Genomic DNA, 23059 nt, shown 5'->3' with positions numbered 1-23059 from the left:
GGGGGCACCCCCGGGGCCCGGCCCGCCCGGGGCTTGCCGCGGGCCCGCACCGATGCTTGTGCACAGCTACCCGGGCATGGTGAGCGCGGGGCGAGCACGGCTGGGGCGGGACGGGACGGGACGGGGGATCGGGGGCTGGGGACGGGGGTCCGTGCCCGTCTCACCGCCGCTGTTTTCGCCGCCGCAGGACCGCGCCGAGGGGCTGCCCGGGGCGCCGGCCGGGGCCCGCCTGCCGCAGCTGCCCTCGCTCAACCAGGCGCCCTACGGCTCGGCGCCGCCGCTCTGCCACACGCCCGCCGCCGACTTCCAGCCGCCCTACTTCCCCCCGCCGTACCCGCAGCCGCCGCTGCCCTACCCGCAGGGCCAGGAGCCCGCTTACCCTCACCTGGCGGACCCGTACGCGGCGCTCAGCCCTCTGCACCAGCACCAGCAGCCGGCCTGGCCCCCGCAGCGCGGCCGGCAGGACGAGCCGGGGCTGCTCTCGCAGACCCACCGCGCCCTGGGGCTCGACCCCCGCCGCGATTACCCGGCCGTGCCCCGCCTGCTCCACGGGCTGCCCGACGGTGGCCACGGCCTCGCCGACGGCCCGCTGGGCCTCCATGGCCTGGGGCACCACGGCCTCGAGGATATCCAGGTACAGGGGCCCGGCGGGAGCACCGGGAGGGTGCCCGGGGCGGGTTGGTTGCGCGGGGACGGGGACGGGGACGGATCCCTCTGCCTGTGCGACCGGGGACTCGCGGCGGGACGAGTCGGGTCCCACGGCGTCCGAACCCCGGGCAAGCAGTAGCATCGGCCCGGGGATTCCCATTACCGGGTCTCGCTCGTGCCCTCTGAATTCCTTCTGGCCGGGGCCAGCGGGTGGATCGGGCCGCGGCCGCGCTGTCCCGGCGCCGGGAGCAGCCGGTGTCCGGAGCCCGCTGACGGCTCTTTCCTCGGTGTTTTCAGGCCGTGGACGACGGCGGGATGAACCTGCTCGATCAGTCCGTGATCAAGAAAGGTAAGAGCGCGGAGGCTCAGCGGAAAGCGGCACCGGACCGGGCCCCGCTCCTGCCCTCGGGGCTCCCCAGCGTCGGGTCCCCCGCGGCCGCCCTCCCGCGGGGCTGCCCCCCGCCCGTCGGGAAGGGCTCGCTGCCGTCCCCGGCGAGACTAAAACGAAAGCGGCGGGTCCCGGCGGACCATCGTGCCCACTGGCCCCCAGCCCGCTGCTCTGCCTCGGGCGGCACCGCGGCCGCCGCTCCTTCCCGGTACCGACGGGCGGACGCTGCTGTCGGGGAGCCCCGGGGCCAAACCCGCCGGCGGCCGCGTACGGTTTGGGTGGGGAGCCCGGGGCTGCCCCGGCCGCAGCTCCCGGTGCTCCCGGTGCTCCCGGTCCCGCCGCCCCCCGGTCGGAGCCCCGTGTCCGGCGGCGGGGGCCGCGAACCGCTTCACCCGCCCCGAACCGCGGCGGATCGGGCCCGTTCGGCGGGACTGGTACCGCGGGGACGGAAGGACGCGTTTAACGGAGACGAGAAGTGGCGCGGCTTTGGGGCCGGTGCTGCCCGTCCTTGCAGCCGGGAGCGTCCCGCAGGCCCCCACGTCGGCAAAACCTGGGTCTGCAGAGACCCCGCTGTGCCGCTCCATAACCGGGGCTTCGCTCCGGGACCGGAGAGGAAGAACAGCCTTCTCCTCCAGGGCCGGCGCGGGGAACGGGGCTGCGGGCACAGGTCCCGCTCGAACCCCGGGGTCTCCCGCGTCCGGTTCTGCCCCGCATGCTGACCAGTCCCCCACATCCCAACAAATCGCTGGGTAGAACAGCTAAAATATTAATACTATCCCTAAAATATTTTTGTGCTAAACCTTCCTCCGGGGCGTTTCAGGAGCGAGGAAGGGGACCCGGGAGCGTCTAGTGCGGTGCTCGGGGCGATCTCTACTATGGAATATTCCAGCACTGCGCTTGGCTTCTCCCTGCGATTTTTTACAGAAATATATGGATGGGAAGGAGGCGTTTAACCACTGACCCCCGGTGCGAACGGAACCGCGGCCACTGGGGCGGGTAGATAACGCGAGCCCGTGGGTTCCACGGCAGACCCGGTTCTGGTCCTGGCCGTAGCCGATCCCCGGTAACTGCACGGAAAACCTCCCGATCGTGCGGTTCTTCCCCAGCTGCCCCGGTCGTTTTCCCGGTGCGCCGCAGCCCCTTCCCCTAGAAAAGGCTGCTCTAGGAACACGCGGCTGCCAGCGGGACATTAATGACCCGCATTAATTGAGCTTTAATCGGAACGCTGGAGAGGCGTTTCATTCAATATTCGGGCGTGAGGAATGGTTGCAATCACCTTAGGGGTGCGTGAGCCAGCGCTGACCGTACCTCCGCGGCTTGGCCGCGCAGGAACACCCCGGAACCCTCGGGAAACACCCCGCAGTGCGAATGTTTTTCTGGAAGTTCGGTCGGAGTTATAGTGGTTCTTTGAGGTTTTCCCCCTCCTTTTTCCAAAAGCGCCATTACTTTCAATATTTATCTCTTATCGGGAGGATTTGTCGTTGTTTTGTGCCTGGTTTGCCCGGTTTTTGCCCTTGGAAATTCTCTAGTCCTCTAGTCTTGGAAAGCAAAAAAAAAGAAGAAAGGAAAAATAAAATTAAAATATCTTTGGCTGAAGGCGGGAATGGTGCAAAGAGCTCGACCGCAGCCCCTGTGCTCATGGACACTTGTTCTTCCATGCCTGTTCTCATTTGGATATTTTAAAATTTTTAAAATATTAATATATATTTTCCGTCCCTGTTTTTACCTTCTTTTTAAATTATTTTAATATTTTCTATTATTACTTCTGTGTTTGGAGAGCGAAGCTCCGAGTTTGCTGGAGAAATCGATAAATCCAAAGCCAAGAGCGCGTTTGTGGGGGGAATTGGGCAGCCACACTGGGCTGAGCCACCGGGGGTTCCTGGAAGCGGCGGCAGCAGCGGGGGCTCTGTCCTGGCATCGCTCCGTCACCCACCCCGCTGTCGGGGATGGAGCCGATGGCCCCGCTCCCCTTTCCCTGCCTCTGAAAGCTTCCAACCGCGTGAGCTCAGTTCAAAAGAAATCGGAGGAATTATGGAAGCTGCAGCCGGGAATCCCGGGTCAAAACGCTTCTGCCCTCCACACGGCCCGGGGAATAAATTCCTTTACATTCGGCTTTATTTAATTTTTTAGAATATATAGAATGTGGTCGTTCTCACTCCGCTGGCTCCGTAAGCTTTGAGCTGTGTTCTGCAGCCCCAGTGGGGCTAGAGCCGAGCCCGGGCCCCCGCGGGTGAATGACACCCCAAGAAAAATAAAATTAAATTAAAACCATCTGAGGCAGCTCCCGGCGGGTCCCGGGCAGAAAGTGCTGGAGGGGGCGGCTGGGCAGCAGGGCTCGAGGCCACCCTCTTTGAAGGGAGCGAGAGCAAATCCTAAAAAGCGCAGTTTTTTCCTAAATCGCACCGAGATCCCAAATACCGATTAATTCTGGAATTCATGACGGAATGGCCGTTGGACAGAAACCTGATAGAAATCTTTGCGTGTGAAAACAGATCTATCTCGCCTAATTAGTTGCCGAGATACTGTTGTTCTGGTTCAACAAAATATTAATCACCTGCCCTAAATCCCCAAATCTCCCTTTTAACTCCCGTCCTTGGAGTCGCATTTAGTCCCCGGCCAGAAACAGCCCAAAACGGGAGGGAAGAGCCCGCAGCCTGCGCTGTCCCCGCAGCCTGTCCCCTCCCGTATCCCGGGATTTTGGGGCCATCCCCGCGGCACGGGGGTCACTGCCGATGTCCCCCCGCACGGACGGGCCCCGGAGCGGGGAAGATGCTGCCCGAATCCTCGGAGCGCTGTGTGCGAGCATCTCTGACTGCGCGTCTGTTTTCCTTCCTTTTCCCTCTTAAATAAACTGCCGAGGTTCCATCCGTTAATATAATTCCAGGGATTTTGTGGGTATCTCGGAGATGCGGTGCATTGCCACCCGCTCCCCTCTGAGTGTTTTCCCGAGCCCGCAGCGCTCCGGTCCTTAAGCTGCAGGTAACCCTGAATTAAATAAATGGAGAGAAAAATCGGGAATTCGCCCTAGCGCTGGCTCGGGGGACCGGCACGGGACCCCCATCCCGCAGTCCCAGCGGCGGGTGCAGCCCAGAGAGGCAGATCCCGGCTGGAAACCGGCGCTCAAACTCCCATTTCCACCGCTGCCCTCGGGACGGGCTCCAGTTCGTTATCGCCGCGGTGATCCCTAGGGCTGGAGGCGCCGGGTAATGCGGGGTACAGGGAAACCCCCGGTGAGGGGGTGCAGTGTGGCTGTGGGATGCGTTACGTGAGCTGGGATTTCACTTGGAGCAGGGAGAGATGTGATAGCTCTGAGAAACGGAGGATGAGTTTTCCCCCCTAGCTGTCGTGACAAATGGGGCGATAGATTTCGTTCAGGAATTAAATGCATAAAATCTTGGGTAGGGCAGCAGAGCATTTATGAATGTCTCGTACCCCCGTTTGTTCATTCTCCCTTTTTTTCCCCAGGTATTTCAGAAATTGTTTTCTTTTTTTTGTTGTTTTGTTTACGGTTGGGATTATTATTATTATTATTATTATTATTATTATTATTATTATTATTATTATTATTATTATTACTTTTCCTTCCAAGCATTTATATAAGACCAGGAAGATATTAGACTGGGAAACATTTAAATTAACTCTGAAAAGTTTAGTTTGGGCTCTGGCTGCATTAGTCTGCAGCAGCTCAGGAATTTTCTGCTCCACTCACCTGCTGTTTAGATACTCAGATCAGCTACCGAGGTCTGGCTGTGAGACCCCCCAGACATAAAACTGGGGACTCAGCAAGCCCCAAGCTCCTGGTGCAGGGTGCGACTTTCTGGTTATGAAATCAAGCATTAGGTCGTTGTGCTCAGTAGCAAAAAATCCTGCAGCTTGGTTGTAAAATAAGGAGGGGTTTTATTGCTTTCACATCCTTTTGGGATCAGCAGAAAGCTTCTGAGAGAGCCTTTTTATTACAAAGAAAAATACAAATCTCTTTGGCTGGCACCTGGGGATACGCTGGGGTGCAGGAGCAGCACAGGGTCCTGCTGGGGTGAGCTGGGGCCCTGTGGCAGCAGGAGCAGGGTGAGCCACAGGGGCTGGTGCAGCTCGCAGGCACAAGTTTTGGCTGTGGCATTTTACAGTCTGGAGTGGAGACAGAGCAGGGTGTGACCAGCGTGGGCTCACACTGGCACCCACACGCACACAGTGCTGGGCTCCGTGCTGGCCTGGTCCTGCCACTGTCCCTTGTGTTTCTGGATTTGGTCCTGCCACTGTCCCTTGTGTTTCTGGATCTGGTCCTGCCACTGTCCCTCGTGTTTGTGGATCTGGTCCTGCCACTGTCCCTCGTGTTTGTGGATCTGGCTGCCGCCCTCCCTCATTTTTGTGACTTGTTCCAATTTCCATCTGAGGCTTCTGAGCCGCTCCGAGGGGCAGTGCTAGCGTTTCTGCTCAGGAATGTGGACCTGTTTGGCTGGATACTGGACAGACAGATGGAAAGCTGTGCCTCAGAGCCCACAGTCAGGAATATTGCAAGAAGTAGCTGTCACTACTAAGGAATGCGGCAGAGGAGGGAGATTAAGACCAAGATCCTTAGATCCACTCGCCACTGCATGCAAGCTCCAGGTTTTGAAGCTTCTCAGCTTCTTCCCAAGCTGATGGGACTGGCAGCAGTGCCATTTCTCCTTTGTTTTGGTGCAAGGAGGAATCGAGCTGTAAGAAATGTAAGAAGCCAGATGTGGCAGGGGAAAAAAAAATCCTGAAAGAATGGTAGATTAGATAAACATCATTTCCTGTGACGAGCAAGGTAATAAATGAGGTCATCCTGTAAAACACCTGGGGCTGTGAAGACACAGCTTTTATAGGACTGTCCAGGGCTGTGGGTGGAGGTACTTGGCTTCCAGTCAGCTGCAGGGTGCTGGGCTCGCTGGGGAGCCCTCCCAGCTCTCTGCAGCTTCATCTGCAGCAGTAGATTGCCTGAGTAGGAAAAGGGGCTCACCCAGGACAAGCTGGGTCTTGACTGGAACTTTTGCTGCCTTAGTGCTGCTCACGAATGCTTTAAAGTTTCGACAAGCCCTCGCACACACCAGGAGATAGAGCAGCGTTCCTCCAAACACAGTCACACCTCCCGGTCCCGGCGCTTCCCCCTCGCGCGCGCTGCGCGGCAGGAACACCTACTAATCAAACAGAGAAACTTAAAAGAAAGTTTTCACTCTGAACTGCATCCAGATCACCATTCCTCCATTAAAATTATATTTTTAATGTCCTATAATTGCACCAGGATAAGCCCAGGTGTGTGTTCATGTGAGATAACGCATGCGGGTGCTGGTGAAGGCGCTGGGCTTTGTCTCAACCTCCCCAGTGCCTCCCAGGCATGTGTTATCTCCAAGTTTCATGTACCTTGTCATGACTTACTGTTTAATTAGATGTTTTTAAATGAATTTTTTTTCTTTGTTAGAAATAAAGAGCAACTCTTAAAGGGTAGGTTCAGGAAAGCCAGCTTGGGGTTTTTTTTTTGGCATGTGGCTCGAGCCAAAGCAGCAGCACCTCTGCTCCAGGAGGAGGACCCCAGGTGAGGCTTCTCCATGGACAGCACCGAGTGAGCAGCACAGACATATTAGGTTTGCTCTGGAGCACCTTTCCCTTCCTTTTGGGGCTGTGAGGTATTTTTGCAGTTTGGTGGCTAGTGTCACATCACTACACAGAGGCTACTTCATCCACAGGTGGACTGGCAGCAGGACAGCCTTAGCCAGGGGACACCTGTGGTGCTTGTCCCTGCAAAGGAAGTGAAGTGGTACCAAGGTCTTAATTTGTGTGACAGCACAGGTACCTGGGGTCCATCAGGACACACATACACGGCAGCATAGACACAGGCAAGACCCATAGGGACCCATTGATGTCCCTCCAGCCCAGGGTCACACTAAACCTGCAGCAGAGCAGAGGCAAACCCAGACTATTCCTCCCAGTTTAATAATGTTCCAAGATACATGAACTCAGAAAAAAAAAAGTTTGCAATCTCTCTTAATTATTTGGAGAGCCTAAATGAGGTTCTCTGAAGTCCTAGACTAGCACTCTAACCACTAAACCATCCCACCCTTTCCTGTGTGATCCAGGGAATTACTCACTCTTGCTGTCCTTCCATTTGTTTGTTTATTTTAATTCTTAATGGAGGAACTAATTAGCAAATCTGGATGTGATACTTGGAGCTGCTGCGTGCTTGGCTCTCATCTCCCTGGCCTGTCCCTAACCCAGCTCTGCTGTGCCCAGATATTGCCTTCCCTTTGGTGAGAAGCGGTGTGGTTTGTGGGGAAAGGGCAGAGAAGCACATGGGAGTGAGGGGGAGTATCTAGAAACGAGCCCAAGGTACCCATTGTAATTAAAACACAGCGTGGCAGGAGCTCAGGGCTTGGAGCAGAACGAGGTGAGCTGGGAGCAGGTTCACCTTCACAGCTTTAAAATCCATCACACTGTCTGTGGTGCGTGCTTGGGATTCCAGCTGGGCTGAGTCTCCCCACCCTCTATCTCAGGCATTTATCTGGCATCAGTCACCAGAGTGCCGAGGCGCCAGGGAGCGAGGGACTGGGTCAGGCCCTGCTCCCTCCAGACTGGTCAGACGGGTCCCAGGGAGCAAGTGCTGTCCCCGGGGCTCCCTGGGAGCCCCAAAGTGGCCACATGCATGGGAGAAAGCAGAGCCACAAACCAGGGCTGGAGAGGGGCGAGCAGAGGATCTGACCGAGGGCACTTAGGGAGGTTTCCAGCACAAGATCCCAGTTAGCAAGAGATGGAGCAGCCATTGAAAAACCATCATCAGAGGGTTAGTTTCACCAATACACTGGTGTCAGCAACCCAGGGCATCCAAGCAAGGAAAGGGAAAAACCTTTTCTGCTGTGACAGTGGTGAGCAGTGCCTGTCCCCAGAGTGATCCTGGACATGGTGGTAGCTCCGGAGGAGCCGCTGGACCGAGGGATTCACGTCGCTGCGGTCAGACCCAGACTGAAACCCCTCCAGCTCAGCGGGCTGGCAGTGAGCTCAGTATGAAGGGAAGAATGTTTTTTATTATTACTCATGTCTAATCTTTGCTGAATGGTCTTTTGCCCTTCAACAACCTGAATAGATTTAACAAATTGACAGGAACATCGCAGCAGCTTCCAGGGGATCGGGATCAGCCACCGCTCACCACGACATCACAGCTTTGTTCTCCCATTTTAGCTTAAGGAGATCCCAGTCACACAAATTCAGGTGCATCTGTAGGAATACAGGGAAAATCTCTCGTGCATGTTATTGTAAAATGGATCAAACTGTTAAACATGTAAAGATCTCATAGACTGGGTATCACTAGAGTGTTTGTGCTGCTAAAGGAGTAAACGTGGGGTGGTTGATGCTGCAGGCAGAGTTATGGAGTGTGTGGGGATGGGAGCACTCACTGCAGCACAGTCAGGGGTGACATTGGATGGGGAACTTCCCTTGGTGTCAGCAGGAGCAGTGTGGGTTTCCAATTCCTCTGGCTCAAACCCTCCAGCCTCCTGTTTCTAAACCTGCTTGGTTTGGGCTGTGAAACTCAAATTCTATACGGGCAGAATTTGAGCTGCATTTTAAATAATTATTCATTAACTGAACTGAAACTGAAATAGTTCATTTTCTATTGTAGATATGGAAAAACACAGCTGCAGATTTGGGAAAAGTATTTTAGAATAAAGGGAAAGGGAAATAATGTGAATTACCAGACTAAACTGATTTCCCCAATGAAGTTGCTGTGTTGGGGTGGCTTCCAACCAACAGTGCAGGAAATATCTCCAAACATTTTGTCACTCAAAAACAGAACCCAAATAATTTTCATTCATTCCCTTCAAAGGTTCAGACACCTGAGTTTGACTATTTAGGGGGACATTTTAATTATTGCTGTTTGGTGCCTTCCAGTGAAGTGTTTCTGCAGTTACTGCTCAGGCTGTGGCATCAGGGCTCCCCAGACAGCAGAATCCACTCCATGAAATGAAGCATGGAAAGGAAACATGTGGGAACTCACCACAAATTAATTGTGAGCAGTTTCCAAAAAACTGACAAGCTATTCTGAACAGCAGCATATTTGAGGTCGAGTCATTCCTAAATGGTGAAGCAGGAAAATGCATTAGCTGAAATTATCAACTGCAAAGCACTTTATAATCCCCTTCCCAAGTCCTGCAGAAGCACAGGGGGCTGAGTAAATTTTAATTTTATAGCAGCTGGCCATTCTTATCAAATCAAGATGTACTCAGCAGGGACCATCCTTAACCAAACCATTGTACACATGGATTTGGGGGAGTCTGAACCTTCCTGCTCCATTGATCCATCCCAAAGCTCCCCAGGAGACACCTGCAGTGATACATGGTTGGGACTTCACTAGGTCAAACAGAGGTATAGAATGTAAAATGGAATTAATATCACATGGCAACTTCATATTTCTTTCTCAACCTGATGAATGGATTTGCATGGAAAACAAAATGTTAAATATGGGAGTTTTGCATAGGCATGGGACCTCTCCTGATTAGCTTTCTCATGGGAATGGTTTGAAGTTGAATCCCTGCTTTCCTCGGAGGTCCGAGATTCATTTCCCTATCAGAACTCGGCGATCTCAAAAACCCACAGATAAAACCAAGATTCTTTCCATCCTTCCATTTGAAAAGGCCGATGATGGTGGTTCCTAGAGAGGCTCTTTGACATGGGGACATGGTTCAGGTTGTGCATTCGAGATAAAGAGAATACCTGTATAATCCCCTCTGGGAAGAGAGGATAATTACAGAGTGCGCTTTGAAATACAGCTGATGGCTCTGACCTCCTTCCCTGGACCATCAATAAATACCTTTCTGCTGAAACACCGGGAAATTGGAGCAGCTGAACTCTGCAGCACCTCCTCCCTGAAAAAGGGCTTTTAAAGGGATGGCGGGAGCAGCTGCCCCTGGCTCACACCCACATCCAGATATTTTTTTATAGAAGTATCTCCATCTTATAATTTACATCAGAGACATTCAAACGAAGGTTAGATGAGCTCACTGACAGCTCTTCCCGGAAGACAACAGCAACCCCTCAGGTCTCTGCAGCACTTTCATCGGGGGCTGCTCACAAACATCCATCGGTCCGAGCTCCCCCCACTGCCGGCCCGGAGCGGTCAGAGCAGCGGGACCCCCGGCCGGGGAACAAACCGGGGGCTTTGGGGCTGCACCTGCAGAGCCATGGAACCAAAACCTTTGCACCTGCGGCAGGTTTGGAGGGTGCAGGTGTCCCGGTGCTGGCTCAGGTCTCTGCCCCGCAGCGATGCCCGCGGCAGCCGAGCTGACCGGGGCACGGTCCCGGAGAGAGATGGGGCTAAGAGGTTTAGGTGGGGGGCTGGAGACAGCGCTGTTGTGCCTGAAGATGAGCGATTGCTTTGTCCCAGGTTGTCTCCTAAGGCGATTCACTGATATCTCTTTAAAATGCAACCCCAACAACAGCACACTCCCACTTTTAAAGCGACGTCGCAATAAAAGCTCTGATATCCAGGGATCCCGCCTTACCGAGGAAGAGAATTTACCTGTGGTGTATCTGGGGAGAGAAGAAAACAGACTTGTAAGACGGGCAGCGATTTGCATGTTCCCTCTGGACCTGTTTTTCCCCTTGCAGCATTCCGAGCTCCAGCTGGAAATGGAACAGAACAAATAACAACACGATATGCAGCTCAATTCCCAAGTACCACAAATTTTCCCGCTTACAAATCGTTTTGCAATCAGGCAGCACATTTCTCCTATGGAACCAAGGCAGTACTTCGTATTTTTTCTCTTTTTGTAGGCAAAGTTTCTTTTCCCTTAGACCCAAAAGCCGATGGTTTGCCGAAAGCCCCGGAGCACGGACACCGGCTCCCGCAGCTCCCGGCAATCCCGGCACTGAAGATTGAGCCGGGCTGCAGCCGCACTTTTTCACCGAATATTTACATATCAAAGTGTCCATTTCCAGGAATCACAGAGGTAATTTCACCCACAAACTTTGGTGAACAAAGATGAGGAAGGAGAAGGAATGCAGGAGCTGAGGGATGGAGCATCGTCAGCCCAGACCGTGCGGGAGCGGGAGGATGATGAGGCAGAGGCGCAGGGCTGCGGATCGGTTCGTGCTGGATTTCACTGGGGAACGGCAGGAAATTCTCCGAGGTTTTCTAGGTAAAAACCTTTGAAGAATGGGTTTGTTTTGCTCCTTCTTTTTACCTCGAACTCAAAAGCCAAGGGAACTACCTCTGCAAGCTAAAACAGAAGAGGCAGAAACTTTGTGCTTTCTTTTGGGACACTTTGAAGGCATGAGGCTCCTTATTTCATTCACTGGATTCACAGCTGAGCAATCCATTCAGCTGTATTCTTATCTTTCTCCTGGCTGTCTCCTGAAAAACCCTCAGGGAGACAAGGCTGTGACATCCCGCCCCACCTGCAGCATCACTGGAGGTATCAGGACTCCTGTTGTTCATGGGAATTGACTTTCCATTGTTTGTCTGCTCCAAGGGCATCATCACATCCTGTACTCAGGTGCTGGACCAGCTCCTCCTGGCTGCATTCAACACCCAAGGACTTCTCACCTGGAGAAATCTCTCAGCAGAGATTACTTGGCAAGTTTTAATTGGGTATCACAGCATCCCTCCCAGGTAGACATTATTATATTATTATCTGCAGTTTGTTACTGGAGACAGTCAAGCCCAAACTGGGATAGTTACTTGTTCTGTGTCATAACACAATTCCAGTCTGTGCCAGACACAAGGAGATAACCCCAGGCAGGCAGGATGTTCCCAGCTCAGGGAAGTCAAGGGATGAAGCCCCTGGTGGTTTTGGACACCAGGGCTTTTTTGAAATCACTTTCTCTCTGCATCAGGGTTTTTGAGCCACAGCAAATGCAGTTGTGGGGGTTCATCATCTGACAATTACACTGGGGTATACAAGACAAACCAGAGCTGACCCAACACAAAAGGCCCCTCTGATGGGAGATCACAAACCCTGCGGTTTGGAAGGAAGATGAAGTCACCTGTGGCTCCAGGCACAGGGACAAGGGACTCACATGGGAGTTTGGGTCACTACTGCTGCTCACACACACCTGGAATATGACAGATTGCAGATTTCACCTGTCCTGTGAGGTTCAAGGCTGCAGGGAGAGGCTGAGTCTGATGGAAACACCTCCTGTGAGATGTACAGAAGAAATGAGGATTGTTTCCCTTCCCACACTCTGTAAGATTCTGCTGTATGCCAGTTCCTGCCATGCTGCCCTTCTCCAAATCACCACAGCACCAGGAGCCAAGATGATGTGGTGACAAACAGCTCAATTTCACAGCTTCCTACAGAAAACCCAGAGCTATGAAAACAGAGGCTGTACATAATCAGCCTGCAGCACAGCAGGGCAACAGCTGAAGCCTGGATTGCCCATTACAGATCATGCCCATGTACCTCAGCTGTGGTAAATCATTTAACTTGCTCTGTGCCTCAATTTTCCCCAGCTGCACTGAGGAGCTGGCTTGAGTCAGGAGTGAGTTCATGGCTTTGCTGGCTGGTGCTGTACCAGCACTGGGCTGAGGAGCAGCAATGCGTGAAGCCCTTTGAGATCTGCCAGAACAACCTTATTCCAAAGTCTCTTTTCCCTTTTAAATCTGACCCCTCTAACCTGTGCCAGTACCTGAGTCCAGTTCACCTGCAGCATCCCCAGGGCAGGTCAAAATGCTTCACAGGGGCTTCACTTTTTGAAATCTGTAGCCAAGCTCACCTGGATTTACTGATTTAGAAGTAGCAGGACTAATCTGAATAAACACCACTTCCAAGGGAAAATCCCACCCAGGAACGCCAGGTAGTTTGAGAAAGGAGCAAAAAACACTTTAGGAGGATAGAGTGGAGCAATAAAATATCAATAAATAATAATGATTAATAATAAGAACAGATAAAAAAGAGGACTTTGCACTCCCCAGGAGTGCTCTGAGCAGTTGTTAAAGTTCTGAGGTCTCCTTCTTCCCCTTTCTTTGGCTGACTCAATCCAAGCTCCCATTGCCATTTATAGCATCCTGGGGTGGGCTGGGGTGACCCAGGGGTACCCAGTCCACTCATCAGTCAGGGCTGGAGGGGCACCAGCATCCAACCCTTCCTCACCAGCCTTTGTGGTGTGTGGTCTGTCACTGTGTGTACGAGCATCTCTGGGATGTGTTTCTGCTGAGAAGCTCGTCCTCCATGGGCAGGAGTGGACCTGAGCTCTGCCAGGGGGTCAAGCTGGGGAGGAGCCGGGTCACTGTGGGAAGGTGTGTCCTGCTCTGCCAAAAATGAGTGTTTCCTATGGCTGATCCCACAGGACCTCGGGAGGGATGACGAGTGCAGTGACACCATGTGACATTTCTATCCCCGGCTGCAAAGTCTCAGCTCCTTGTTGCGCCCTTCTCTGGGGCACGGTGACACTGCAGATCCCCCACTCACACTGGGGCCGTTCAGTGCCTCAAACCCCATTGTGCACACCCTGTCTCTGCTCCCAAGGGTCGCTCCTCTGCCGCTGGGACGAGCCCTGGGCGGGAGGCTGCGGGAGCAGCGCCGAGCGCTCCCGGCCGGGCTCGGAGGGCGCAGGGGGTCGGCGCCGGGCGTTGGGCTCTCACCGCTCTCATGCTTCCTTCTTGTCTGCAGGCTGGCTCAGGTGCTCCGATCACCTGCTGCTTGCGGGAACAGGAAAGCAGCAGCTGAAGATCGAGGGGGACTTTTGGTTTACTCAGATGACAAGAGACAATTTTGGTTCCCCAAAAGCCAAGGAAACAAAGCTGTCAGGCTTTAATGGTAGCTTGTCTCCCTCCTGCAGCATGTTTATGGGCAAACAAGCTGCAGATCAGACCAGGCAAACAGCAGCAGGTGAGGCTCAATAACAATAATTCGTGATTAATGGAGAATGTGGCTTTGTTTATTCTTGTTGTATTGAGGCAACGCTGTCTAATGGATGAAGCACTGCTGCAGGACTCCAGGGCTCAGCTCCCAGTGCTGCTGCCCTCTCCATCTCTCCCTCACATCCCGTGTGCCCTGTGAGGGCACAAGCTCTGTGTGACACAGGCACCCTGTCCCACACCTGCACGTGCCCAAAGTGACAGGGCTGTGGCCTTGGCTGAGGCTTCGTGGCAGAGGAGCAATGGCAAAATGCACGCTCAGTGCTGGTGCCTGCCTGGTTTGCTTGTGGCACAGAGCTGGGCTGACCCAGCTGTGCTGAGCTTTACCCTTCACAGCAGTCTGCTCCAGGGCACAGCTTTCCAGGGCTTTGTTTCTGACAGTAGCATCATTCCTAAAACCTCCAGTACGTGTTTCCCAAGTGTTGTGTCTCCATGCACATCAACATCATCCGTGCCTCCCCGTCACTGCCCGTGGGGCGACTGGCAAACACAGAGCTGTATCCAGCCCTTCTCCAGCCCAGTTTTCCATAGGCTCTGGGGTTAAGCCACACTGGTACAGCTGGGTTTGCCCCCTCCCCAGACGCTGTGTCCCATGGATGTGTGGTGAGGCACGATCCCTCTCCCTGCATGGCTCTGCTGTCCCTCGGGTGTGCGCAGGTCCCCGGCCACGCATGCGGCTTCAGCCATGGCATGATCACAGGCATGCACAGATATATCAAATCTAATCCAGGTTACAGAGTGCATAAATTATGCACAGCTCTTCACATGATACAAGCAACACCTGCTCCCCAGGAGGGTCTGGTTTGAGGTGGCCCTTTCTGCAGCAGAACCCAGCAACGGGACCCTGCAGGGCTCACACCTCAGCAGCGCTGCACCGATATTTGCAAACCACGCTCTGACTTCTGATTTTAAGGGATCCCCTGGAGACTAACCTAACCTGTTCTGGGACTGCAGAAGAAAGCTTTGAAGTTGCTCCTTCCTGGAAATAGTTCTGGTTTCCTACATCTCAGGGGGATGTTCCTGTGTTTGCTCTGCCCTGAACCAACCTCAGCCACGGCAAGCACTGACCGCAGCTGCCGGCTCCAGCAGGGCACTGGTGCATCCCGCCCTCTGCTCCCTGACTTTGCTCAAGTTTTGTGCTGGGAGGAAACTCCATGTCCTTCAGCTCCTATCCAGTCATCCCTTACTCTTAAAGCATGAGTCATTTTTGTGTAGCATGTGCTGATTTTTATTGCCATGCTAGCAAGTAGTTGAGCTGGATTTACAATATGCTGATTGTAAGCTCCCCCTCATAGATCCAGTCCATGTACCCTCCCTGGTTGATCCTGGGGCTTCTGTTTCATTTTGGGCAGATGTATTTCCTTTTTAAACCAGGAGCATTCACTGCTGTGTTACTTGCAGGAACCATGTGACTGTGGAACAGTAATTCCTGAGGAATAACAAAGAATGCCAGGGCTGAAATGATCTTTGGATTCTTTCAAAATCTGCTTTTTTTTTTCCCCTGAGTTAAATTGGTTATTAATTTCAGATCATAAAAGCCAAAGAGATTTGGCACAAGTCTGTGCCACAGTTTTAACTTACAAACCTTTATTGCGTCTAAGAACATTTCTTATGGAATGATAAATGGGATAAATGAGCCCCTTTGGCCCAGTGTGACACCGTAGGCTCAATGAGATGCTGCAGTTACCAGTGCCTGCCTAACCTTGTGTTAATTGACTTTTGCCCATTAAGCAAAGGGAAGTTTGTGCTGGATTAATTGGGTTTGATCTTCTCAAGCTTCCTTTAAGCCAGGGATGATGAAAGTTTAGGGCTGTGGTTATTTGTGGGGCTAATCCCAGAGCTGAAGGCACAGAAACCCTTTCCCCTGGTTCCCGTGGGCACATAAGGGAAGCACAGCTCTCGGCCAGCCCAGCAGCTCCTGGGTTTGGGGCAGGGAATGGAGGTGTTGGTGATCCTGCCTGCTGGGATGCAGTGTGAGCTGGCACAGAGCTGGGCTGCAGCTGCCATCCCTGGAGAGGAGGCCAGCAGGACCAGCCGTGTTTTGCCCAGCCACCCACCTCCACGGAGCACCCAGAGGCGACAGGGAGAGCAGCTGGTCACAGGTCCAGCCAGCAACACTGTGCACAATCCTCAGTCTTCCACAAGACCAGCCCAAACCTTGGCTTTAATTACAGCTGGGCTGGGAGGTGTGGGAGCAGGCGAGGGCAGCGTCCAGGCTTCTTCCTTTCCTTTAGCCTTTATTTAATTCAGTTTCATCACCCCACCTCGCTTCTCTCATTGAGGAAAATAAGGAACTAATGAGACATCCCAGCAGCCGTGCTGGTGTCTGGGAGGGGCTGGAGAGCTGCCTGGAGAGTCTGGGTGTCTCAGCCATGGTCTCCTCTTGTCTCCCTCTCCCTTGTCTGCAGTGCCCATCCCCTCGAAGGCCAACGGCAGCACCATCTCCACGCTGTCCATGAGCAAGGACGGGCTGATCGGAGGGGTCACGAATCCCAACGAGGTTTTCTGCTCCGTGCCCGGCCGCCTGTCCCTCCTCAGCTCCACCTCCAAGTACAAGGTGACGGTCGGGGAGGTGCAGAGGAGGCTCTCCCCCCCCGAGTGTCTCAACGCCTCTCTCCTCGGCGGGGTTCTCCGCAGGTAAGCTGCCCCAGAGCCCCAAAATCTGTGTCCAGCACCAGTTCTTACCTCAGATAAAGAGATGAGAAATTCTGGTGTGTGGTACAGTAAGGAATAGTATTTTTATTGCTCTTCCTTCTTTCCTTTCAAACCTCAAAGCTTAAACCAGGATTATGGTTATTTTAACATGAATTGCATGGAAATTTATTTTCCCACTTTGTTTTCTCCTTTCAGAGCCAAATCAAAAAATGGGGGTCGGTGTTTAAGAGAAAGGTTAGAGAAAATTGGACTGAATCTACCTGCAGGAAGGCGCAAAGCTGCCAACGTCACCCTGCTCACATCCCTCGTGGAAGGTAAGAGTCTCTCCCTGCTCCCATGGAGGGTGGAGTGCCAAAACTTCCATCCCCTTTATTTCCAGATTTCCACAAACTAGAAGTCTTAAAATAAGGAGTGGTCACTGCTGAATGAGCACAGAAATGTCCCTGTGTCCCTCCACACCGATTCAAGAATGTGTCCTTTTAAATGAGCAGATTTTTGAGAAGGCAGTGGGCAGAACACAAATGAAACCAAGACAGCAAATGTCCAGGAAAATGTCCAAGCATGGTTGTCCTGCCTTTGGTAAGAGGTTGGAACTGCATGATTTTTAACAACACAAACCATTCTAGAGCTCTATGCTTCCATGTCTGTTTTCCAAAACTCAGCCATTCTCTTGGATCAGATGTGTCCCATGGAAAAGGCCAAGCAGGACTGTGAGCATCCTTCTGGCTGCAGCTCAGGGTATCATTTCTTTGAGCTGGCTTTAATAGTTGGGTCACAGAGACCAAACACAGAATAAGCCTGAATAAAGCTGCCAAGAATGTCCCAGCTGCTCTGCAGCCCGTGCATGAGCCCACCTACGGCACAGCTCAGGTCTGTCTGTAAGAAGGAAATGCCCCATACCCAAGTTCTTCTCTCCTCCAGGAAATGAGTGAGAACACCAAGGAGATGTCAAACTGCTGTGAGGTTTTGCAGGTGGAGCTCAGGTGTGCAGCAGCAGCCCTCAGAGCAATGGAAAAGGTGCTGCCCTGGCAGGCACAGCCCTGCCCAGACACCAGAGGTGCCCCTGCCTGACTCGGTTACTTCCTCCCCTCCCACTTCTCTCCACCATGGAAATGATGATGTTGCCTCTGCATCCTGAGAGAAAAGCACACGGGGATGCAAACAAATGGGATGACAGCTCTGCCTCCCTCCGAGCTCAGGAATCCATTGTGTCCGTGCAGGCAGCTGCCTTCGGATCCTGAATAGAAAATCATCTCCATTGTCGCCAGCAAATTAAATGACCCGCTTCATTAGGCGGAGGTTGTTACCCTGGGCAGTTGCTTCGTGCTGAATGAAAGGCTGATTTCCATGAAGAGAAAAGAAAGAAAAGAATGAAGGAAAGAAAGGAAGGAAGAAATGTACAGTTTGATTTCAAGTGGCTGCTGATGCTTTGGTTCCTGCTTCCCAGCTCATAGCAGATAGGAGAGGTGCCAGTGTGTTTGATGGATAAAATTTCCTCCTGCTTGTAAGCATGATGGAACCAGGGGATGTTCCTCCCACAGGAAGGTGCCTCTGCAGTGCCATCACCCAGCACCCAAACTGTCTTGTGCCCCTCTGCCCCAAACACACTCTACCTGAATATTTGCTGTCTTGGCTCAATTTGTTTTCTCTCTTCTGCCTTCCTTAATTATTTAAAAGAGCCAATGAATGAGGTTTTGAGTGCAGATGAAATTCTTTTCTCACACTGACCCACATCCATTCATACAGATAGGGAGGATGTTTCTGGAGAATCCAGGGAGCACCAGGTAGAAACAGCTCCCCTGGGAGCCCTCACCATGTACACCAAGCACTCACCCTCTCTTGGGCAATGCTCCATGAGAGCACCTCCAGCCTGGACCCAGGGGAGCAGCAGGGCTGTATTTCCACTCCAGAAACATCCCTGAGCTCTAGGAAGGAGGTTTGCTCTCAGCCAGGCTCTTGCTGCCCCTCTGCCCATCACAGTCCTCTGTGCACTCTCCTGCAGCCTCTCCTCCTCAAGATCTGGCTCAATGAGTCTCTAACACTAAAGCCAGACTGCTCTGTCCCCCCAACACCTCTCTAATCCAGCATTCAAATTGCCTTTAAAAACCATCAAAATGTGCAGCCACTCACACATTCATGGAAGAAATAAACCCTGGCTCCAGCCCTGGCTCTGACCATGAGGTCACTCAGCTCTTTTTTATTATCCCAGTATCATGTTTTCAGCAGTTTTTCTTTTGCTGACTGTTTTTTTAACACACAAACAGCTACAAATTCTGATTCTTTAGGTTTACCTAATTTGCTCTTTCTCTGGAGGAGGAGATGAATTTGAAAGTATGGTTGTATGTGGGAAGCAGAGACAATTCCCTACAACAGAGCTCCACAGACTGAGCTCCAGGAGCAGGGCAGGCCGGGATGGGATCTGGGTTAATGCTATTAGGATGGATGGCCTAATAGATGTGAGCAGCAGGGGGGCAAGGCAAATTAGCTCTGCCTGCCCGACCAGGATTTCGGGTGCTGGGCATGATCAATTGCCATCAGCTCTGATTATTTCCACGGGGACGCCTGGAGATGGATCAATTCCATCAATGGGTGGGCATTTCCACGGGGTGATGGATACACTGTCCAGCCCGAGGGCCCCCAGGCACTGTGGGGGATGTAACCCCCTTTCCTCCTGTCCCTTCCTCCTGCCCCTTCCTCCTGCCCTGCCTTGTCCAGCAGTCTTGGGGCTGAGGTCACTCTGTGACCCTCCAGGCTCCCTTTCAACCTCTACTCAGTTTGGAGAGGCCAGGCAGGAAATTTGGGAAAGATGTAGCAGGGAATGCTCCCAAGTAAGAAATGCCTCTGGTATTCTTCCTTTTGCAGCAGGTGCCCAGAGTCACACCTCACCCTGCTCCAAGGCCAGCACTGTCTTGATGCTCTTGTAAAAGGTAGTAAGGGAAGGACCCAGCTGCTGTTTAGAGCTCATTTGGCTCACACAGACTAATTGCCTTACAGATGAGAATAAGAAACTCAGAGGTGTTTCTGCAGCAAGAGATGAAGGTGGGGAAAGCCCTTGGGTGGCCACTGAGACAGGGAAGGGCCCCATTCCAATCAGAACTGAGCCCCAACAGTGAGATGGCTACAGCTCTACAGAAGCTCCCAGTCCCAGCTCCCAGTCCCAGTTCCCAGTCCCAGTTCCCAGTTCCCTGTCACACCAGTGCTGGCACAGTGCTGATGCTCCTCTCTCCTGCTGGCAGGTGAAGCCATTCACCTGGCTCGGGATTTCGGGTACGTGTGTGAGACGGAGTTCCCGGCCAAGGCAGCAGCAGAGTACCTGTGCAGGCAGCACTCCGACCCCACGGAGCTCCACACCAGGAAAAACATGCTGCTGGCTACCAAGTGAGTACAGAGGGCAACGAGCCACAGCACTCACTATTGCAGCTGAGGAGGGCAGCTTTAGCCCCCAAACTTTACTGCAGGAAGGTGTCCAGCAGGGGGAATGGCCTGCATGGACTGAAGGGTTTTCTTCTGCGGGGGAGAGGGTAACCCAGAGCCTTTTGGGAGAGGGTAACCCAGAGCCTTTTGGGAGAGGGTTACCCAGCCCTGGGGAGCATTTTGGTGCTGCCTCATGTGCCCTTTCAAAGCTGGAGCAGCAGCAGGGGCTCCAGTTCTGCACTCCAGGCCGGAGCCAAAAACTCCCGGTGGGGAGGTGGCTGCTCAGGCAGGGAGCAGGAAAAGAACCCTGAAATACCCAGAGAATGTGGATGCCCCACGCCTGAAAGCATTTAGTGCTAGGTTGGATGGAGTTCTGAGCAACCTGGTGTTCATGCTAGAGGGGCTGGAACTGGATGATCTTTTAGATCCCTTCCAACCCAAACTGTTCTATGGTTCTGTGACTGTGTCCTGCAGCTCTCCAGGTGCATTACACTGACCAAACCTCTCTCTTCCAGGCAAATTTGCAAGGAGTTTGCAGACCTGATAGCCCAGGACCGCTCTCCGCTGGGGAACAGCCGCCCCTCGCTCATCCTGGAGCCCGGAGTGCAGAGCTGCTTGACTCATTTCAGCCTCATCACCCACGGCTTCGGGGGCCCAGCCATCTGTGCTGCCCTCACTGCCTTCCAGAACTACCTGGTGGAGTCCCTCAAGGGGCTGGATAAAATATTCATGAACAGCACAGGGAACGGGCACACGACCGGGGACACCAAAGCGTCAGACAAAGAGGTGAAGCATCGGAAATAACTTTCTCCAGGGGGAAAGATGACCCAGTGCACTGTTTTCTGAACTGCTGAGTTTGAACCTGTGAGGAAACTCGTAAAGCAAGCAAAGAAAACACAGGAAAAAAGAAGACTTAAAGAATTTAAGAAGCAAACAGTGCTAATGAACATAGTGAGATTGAGAAAAGCCAGGCTGATGGCTTTGGGGTTTTGCCTTTTGCCTTTTTTTTTTTTTTTTTTGTAACGTGGATGCAGGAAGCCAAGTCATGTGCAATTTGATTTTATTTTGCTTTTTAAAAAACCCATAGTGAAATCCTGGTGTGCTCCAGGAATTTGTTCCAACTGAAAAACTGAGAGGAAGGAGCAAAAGCCTCATCAGTGCAAGACCCAGAGCAGGAGCAGCCGAGGGCAGGGGGACAGAGCCCTGGCTCTACCTGGATTTACCCACTGCTGTTGAGGCAAACACAGAAACCTTCCCATTCCCCTACCCACAGCCCAGCCCTGAAGCCAGGCCAAGGAAAATTGCTGGCAGAACTGCTGTGGATTTAAAGCAGGTCCAGGCCTTGTTTACAGCTTCAAACTGAGACTCACTGTGGATTTTCCTGTGGCCTGAGGAGCCCCAAGCCATGGCACAAGGAAGGAACAACCCCACAGCCAACAGGTCCCAGGGCAGGATTGGGGGGACCCCCCCGACTGCTGCCCTCCAGGCTGGGGATAAGGCAGGTGAAGCTAAACCCAGGACTGAATAAAACTCCACAACCTACAGATAACAGCACACAAGTTTCTAAAATTAGTAATAATAATAAATAAAGCACAAGGAGCAGAACTTGAACCAGGCCAAACTGAACTGTTCTAAATCTGTATATATTTATTTATGTGTAATTAAAATCTGAAAGTTTTAAAATGTCCAGTGCAAGTTATTTATATCAAATTGAGTTGGATTTTTTGTTTTGCCTTTTTTTGTTTGTTTGTTTGTTTGTTTTGGTTGGGTTTTTTTTTCTTTTGAAAGATGAAAATCTTTGGATTTTCTGCCATTAGAAATGGGAATGAAGTTTTGGATCCACCAAACTGTAGCATGGACAAGTTAGGCTGTGATGATGATGACTCTAGAAGTTCTGCAGGATTTTGTACTTGCTGTTGTTTCACTTAATGCTGCAATAGATGTACAACAACCACACTACAATGTCATTCTCATTCTCTTAATAAACCTCTTTTTATTTGAAGAAAGCACCTCCATCGTCTTTGTGAGAAAGATCCTTTACCTCTGTGGTTGTGTCTTAAAAGGGATTATATTGTTCATTATATGGAAATTATATAAAATTGCATAGATTTAAGAAAGAATCTCCAGTTTCATGGCTGGGGCTTGAGAGCTGCCACAATCAGAGCTCGGGGGGTGACAGGAGCTGGTGTTGCTGCCTTCTGTCCCCAGCCCCAGCTGGCGCCAGTGGAGATGAATGAGTTTGCTGATGTTTCAGAACTACTCAGGGTAGTCAAATCTAAACCTGTCTGTGAGGAGCTGCAGAAGGACCTCATGGTATCAGTGGTAAAATAGGAGATAAAACAGCCCCACTGATCTCCAGGCAATGAAGCTCCAAATGAGCTGAGTTCGTGGCGTCACCACCTCTGCACCAGCACCTTGCACTCCCAGAGCTTAGAAATAAACACAATGGGAAGGGTCAGAAAAAGGATTAACAAAGCAAAAAACAGGTTATGTTTTATATCATCAGTGTGCTCGTTTTGTATTGCTCTGTCCTGAATGGCACTTAGAGATCTGGTAAAATCCAGCTGGTAAATCCATGGGGAATTCAGGTGGGAGCAACTCCCAGGTGAGGCAGGACCAAGGGCTGGAGCTGCAGGAGGAAGAAAATGAGCAGGATGTGACAGAGGTGTGGAAAACTATGGGATAAAAGGACACAAACAGGAAAAGATGACCCCAAACCAAGAGACAGGGCACCCATGAAATAAGTAGGAAGCAGGTTTAAGTCTCACCTGCCTCGGGTAAGAAGCTGCAACTTTTTATGGGAACAGATGTAAAAATGGCTTTTGACACAAGGGAAGAGGGTGATTTTAGGGAGCCTCCTTGCTGTCTTCCCTACACATCATTGCTCCTCACAGAGGAGCAGCAGGAGGGACTGACCTATGGAGCACTCCCTGCACTGGACCCTGCTCAGAGCTGCACCCCACAGGTTTCTCTGGAGATGCAGAACAGGCTAATGGTAATAGATGGAAAACCCCAAAGAGTCCCAAAAGAGACCACAGGAGGTTTGAAACACAAACCTTGGTTTCAGGAAAGTGTGAAAGGAAACATTTAAT

At 52.3% G+C, this 23059-nt stretch overlaps 1 protein-coding gene across 1 annotated transcript; it reads left to right on the top strand.

Moving 5' to 3' along the window:
* The first annotated feature begins 5 nt into the window (after positions 1-5).
* Positions 6-21975, top strand: TFAP2E (transcription factor AP-2 epsilon). Its single transcript, XM_056508925.1, has 7 exons — positions 6-79; positions 188-634; positions 946-997; positions 16307-16535; positions 16749-16867; positions 19790-19931; positions 20483-21975. The coding sequence occupies exons 1-7, from the start codon at positions 53-55 to the stop codon at positions 20769-20771; spliced, it is 1305 nt and encodes a 434-aa protein (XP_056364900.1). The 5' UTR covers positions 6-52; the 3' UTR covers positions 20772-21975.
* Positions 21976-23059: the final 1084 nt, after the last annotated feature.

Source organism: Oenanthe melanoleuca, chromosome 23, assembly GCF_029582105.1.
Source record: "Oenanthe melanoleuca isolate GR-GAL-2019-014 chromosome 23, OMel1.0, whole genome shotgun sequence".
Classification (NCBI taxonomy): domain Eukaryota; kingdom Metazoa; phylum Chordata; class Aves; order Passeriformes; family Muscicapidae; genus Oenanthe; species Oenanthe melanoleuca.
Note: the sequence above shows the minus strand (reverse complement) of the source record. Positions and strands in the feature narration are given on the sequence as shown.

What these genes read in the sequence shown, in the direction of transcription:
- TFAP2E (XM_056508925.1), top strand. Translation starts at nt 53, where the DNA reads ATGCTTGTGCACAGCTACCCGGGCATG. An exon ending in CTCGGCGGGGTTCTCCGCAG is followed by an intron (nt 16,536 to 16,748) that starts GTAAGCTGCCCC and finishes TTCTCCTTTCAG; the next exon opens with AGCCAAATCAAAAAATGGGG. An exon ending in GCTCACATCCCTCGTGGAAG is followed by an intron (nt 16,868 to 19,789) that starts GTAAGAGTCTCT and finishes TCCTGCTGGCAG; the next exon opens with GTGAAGCCATTCACCTGGCT.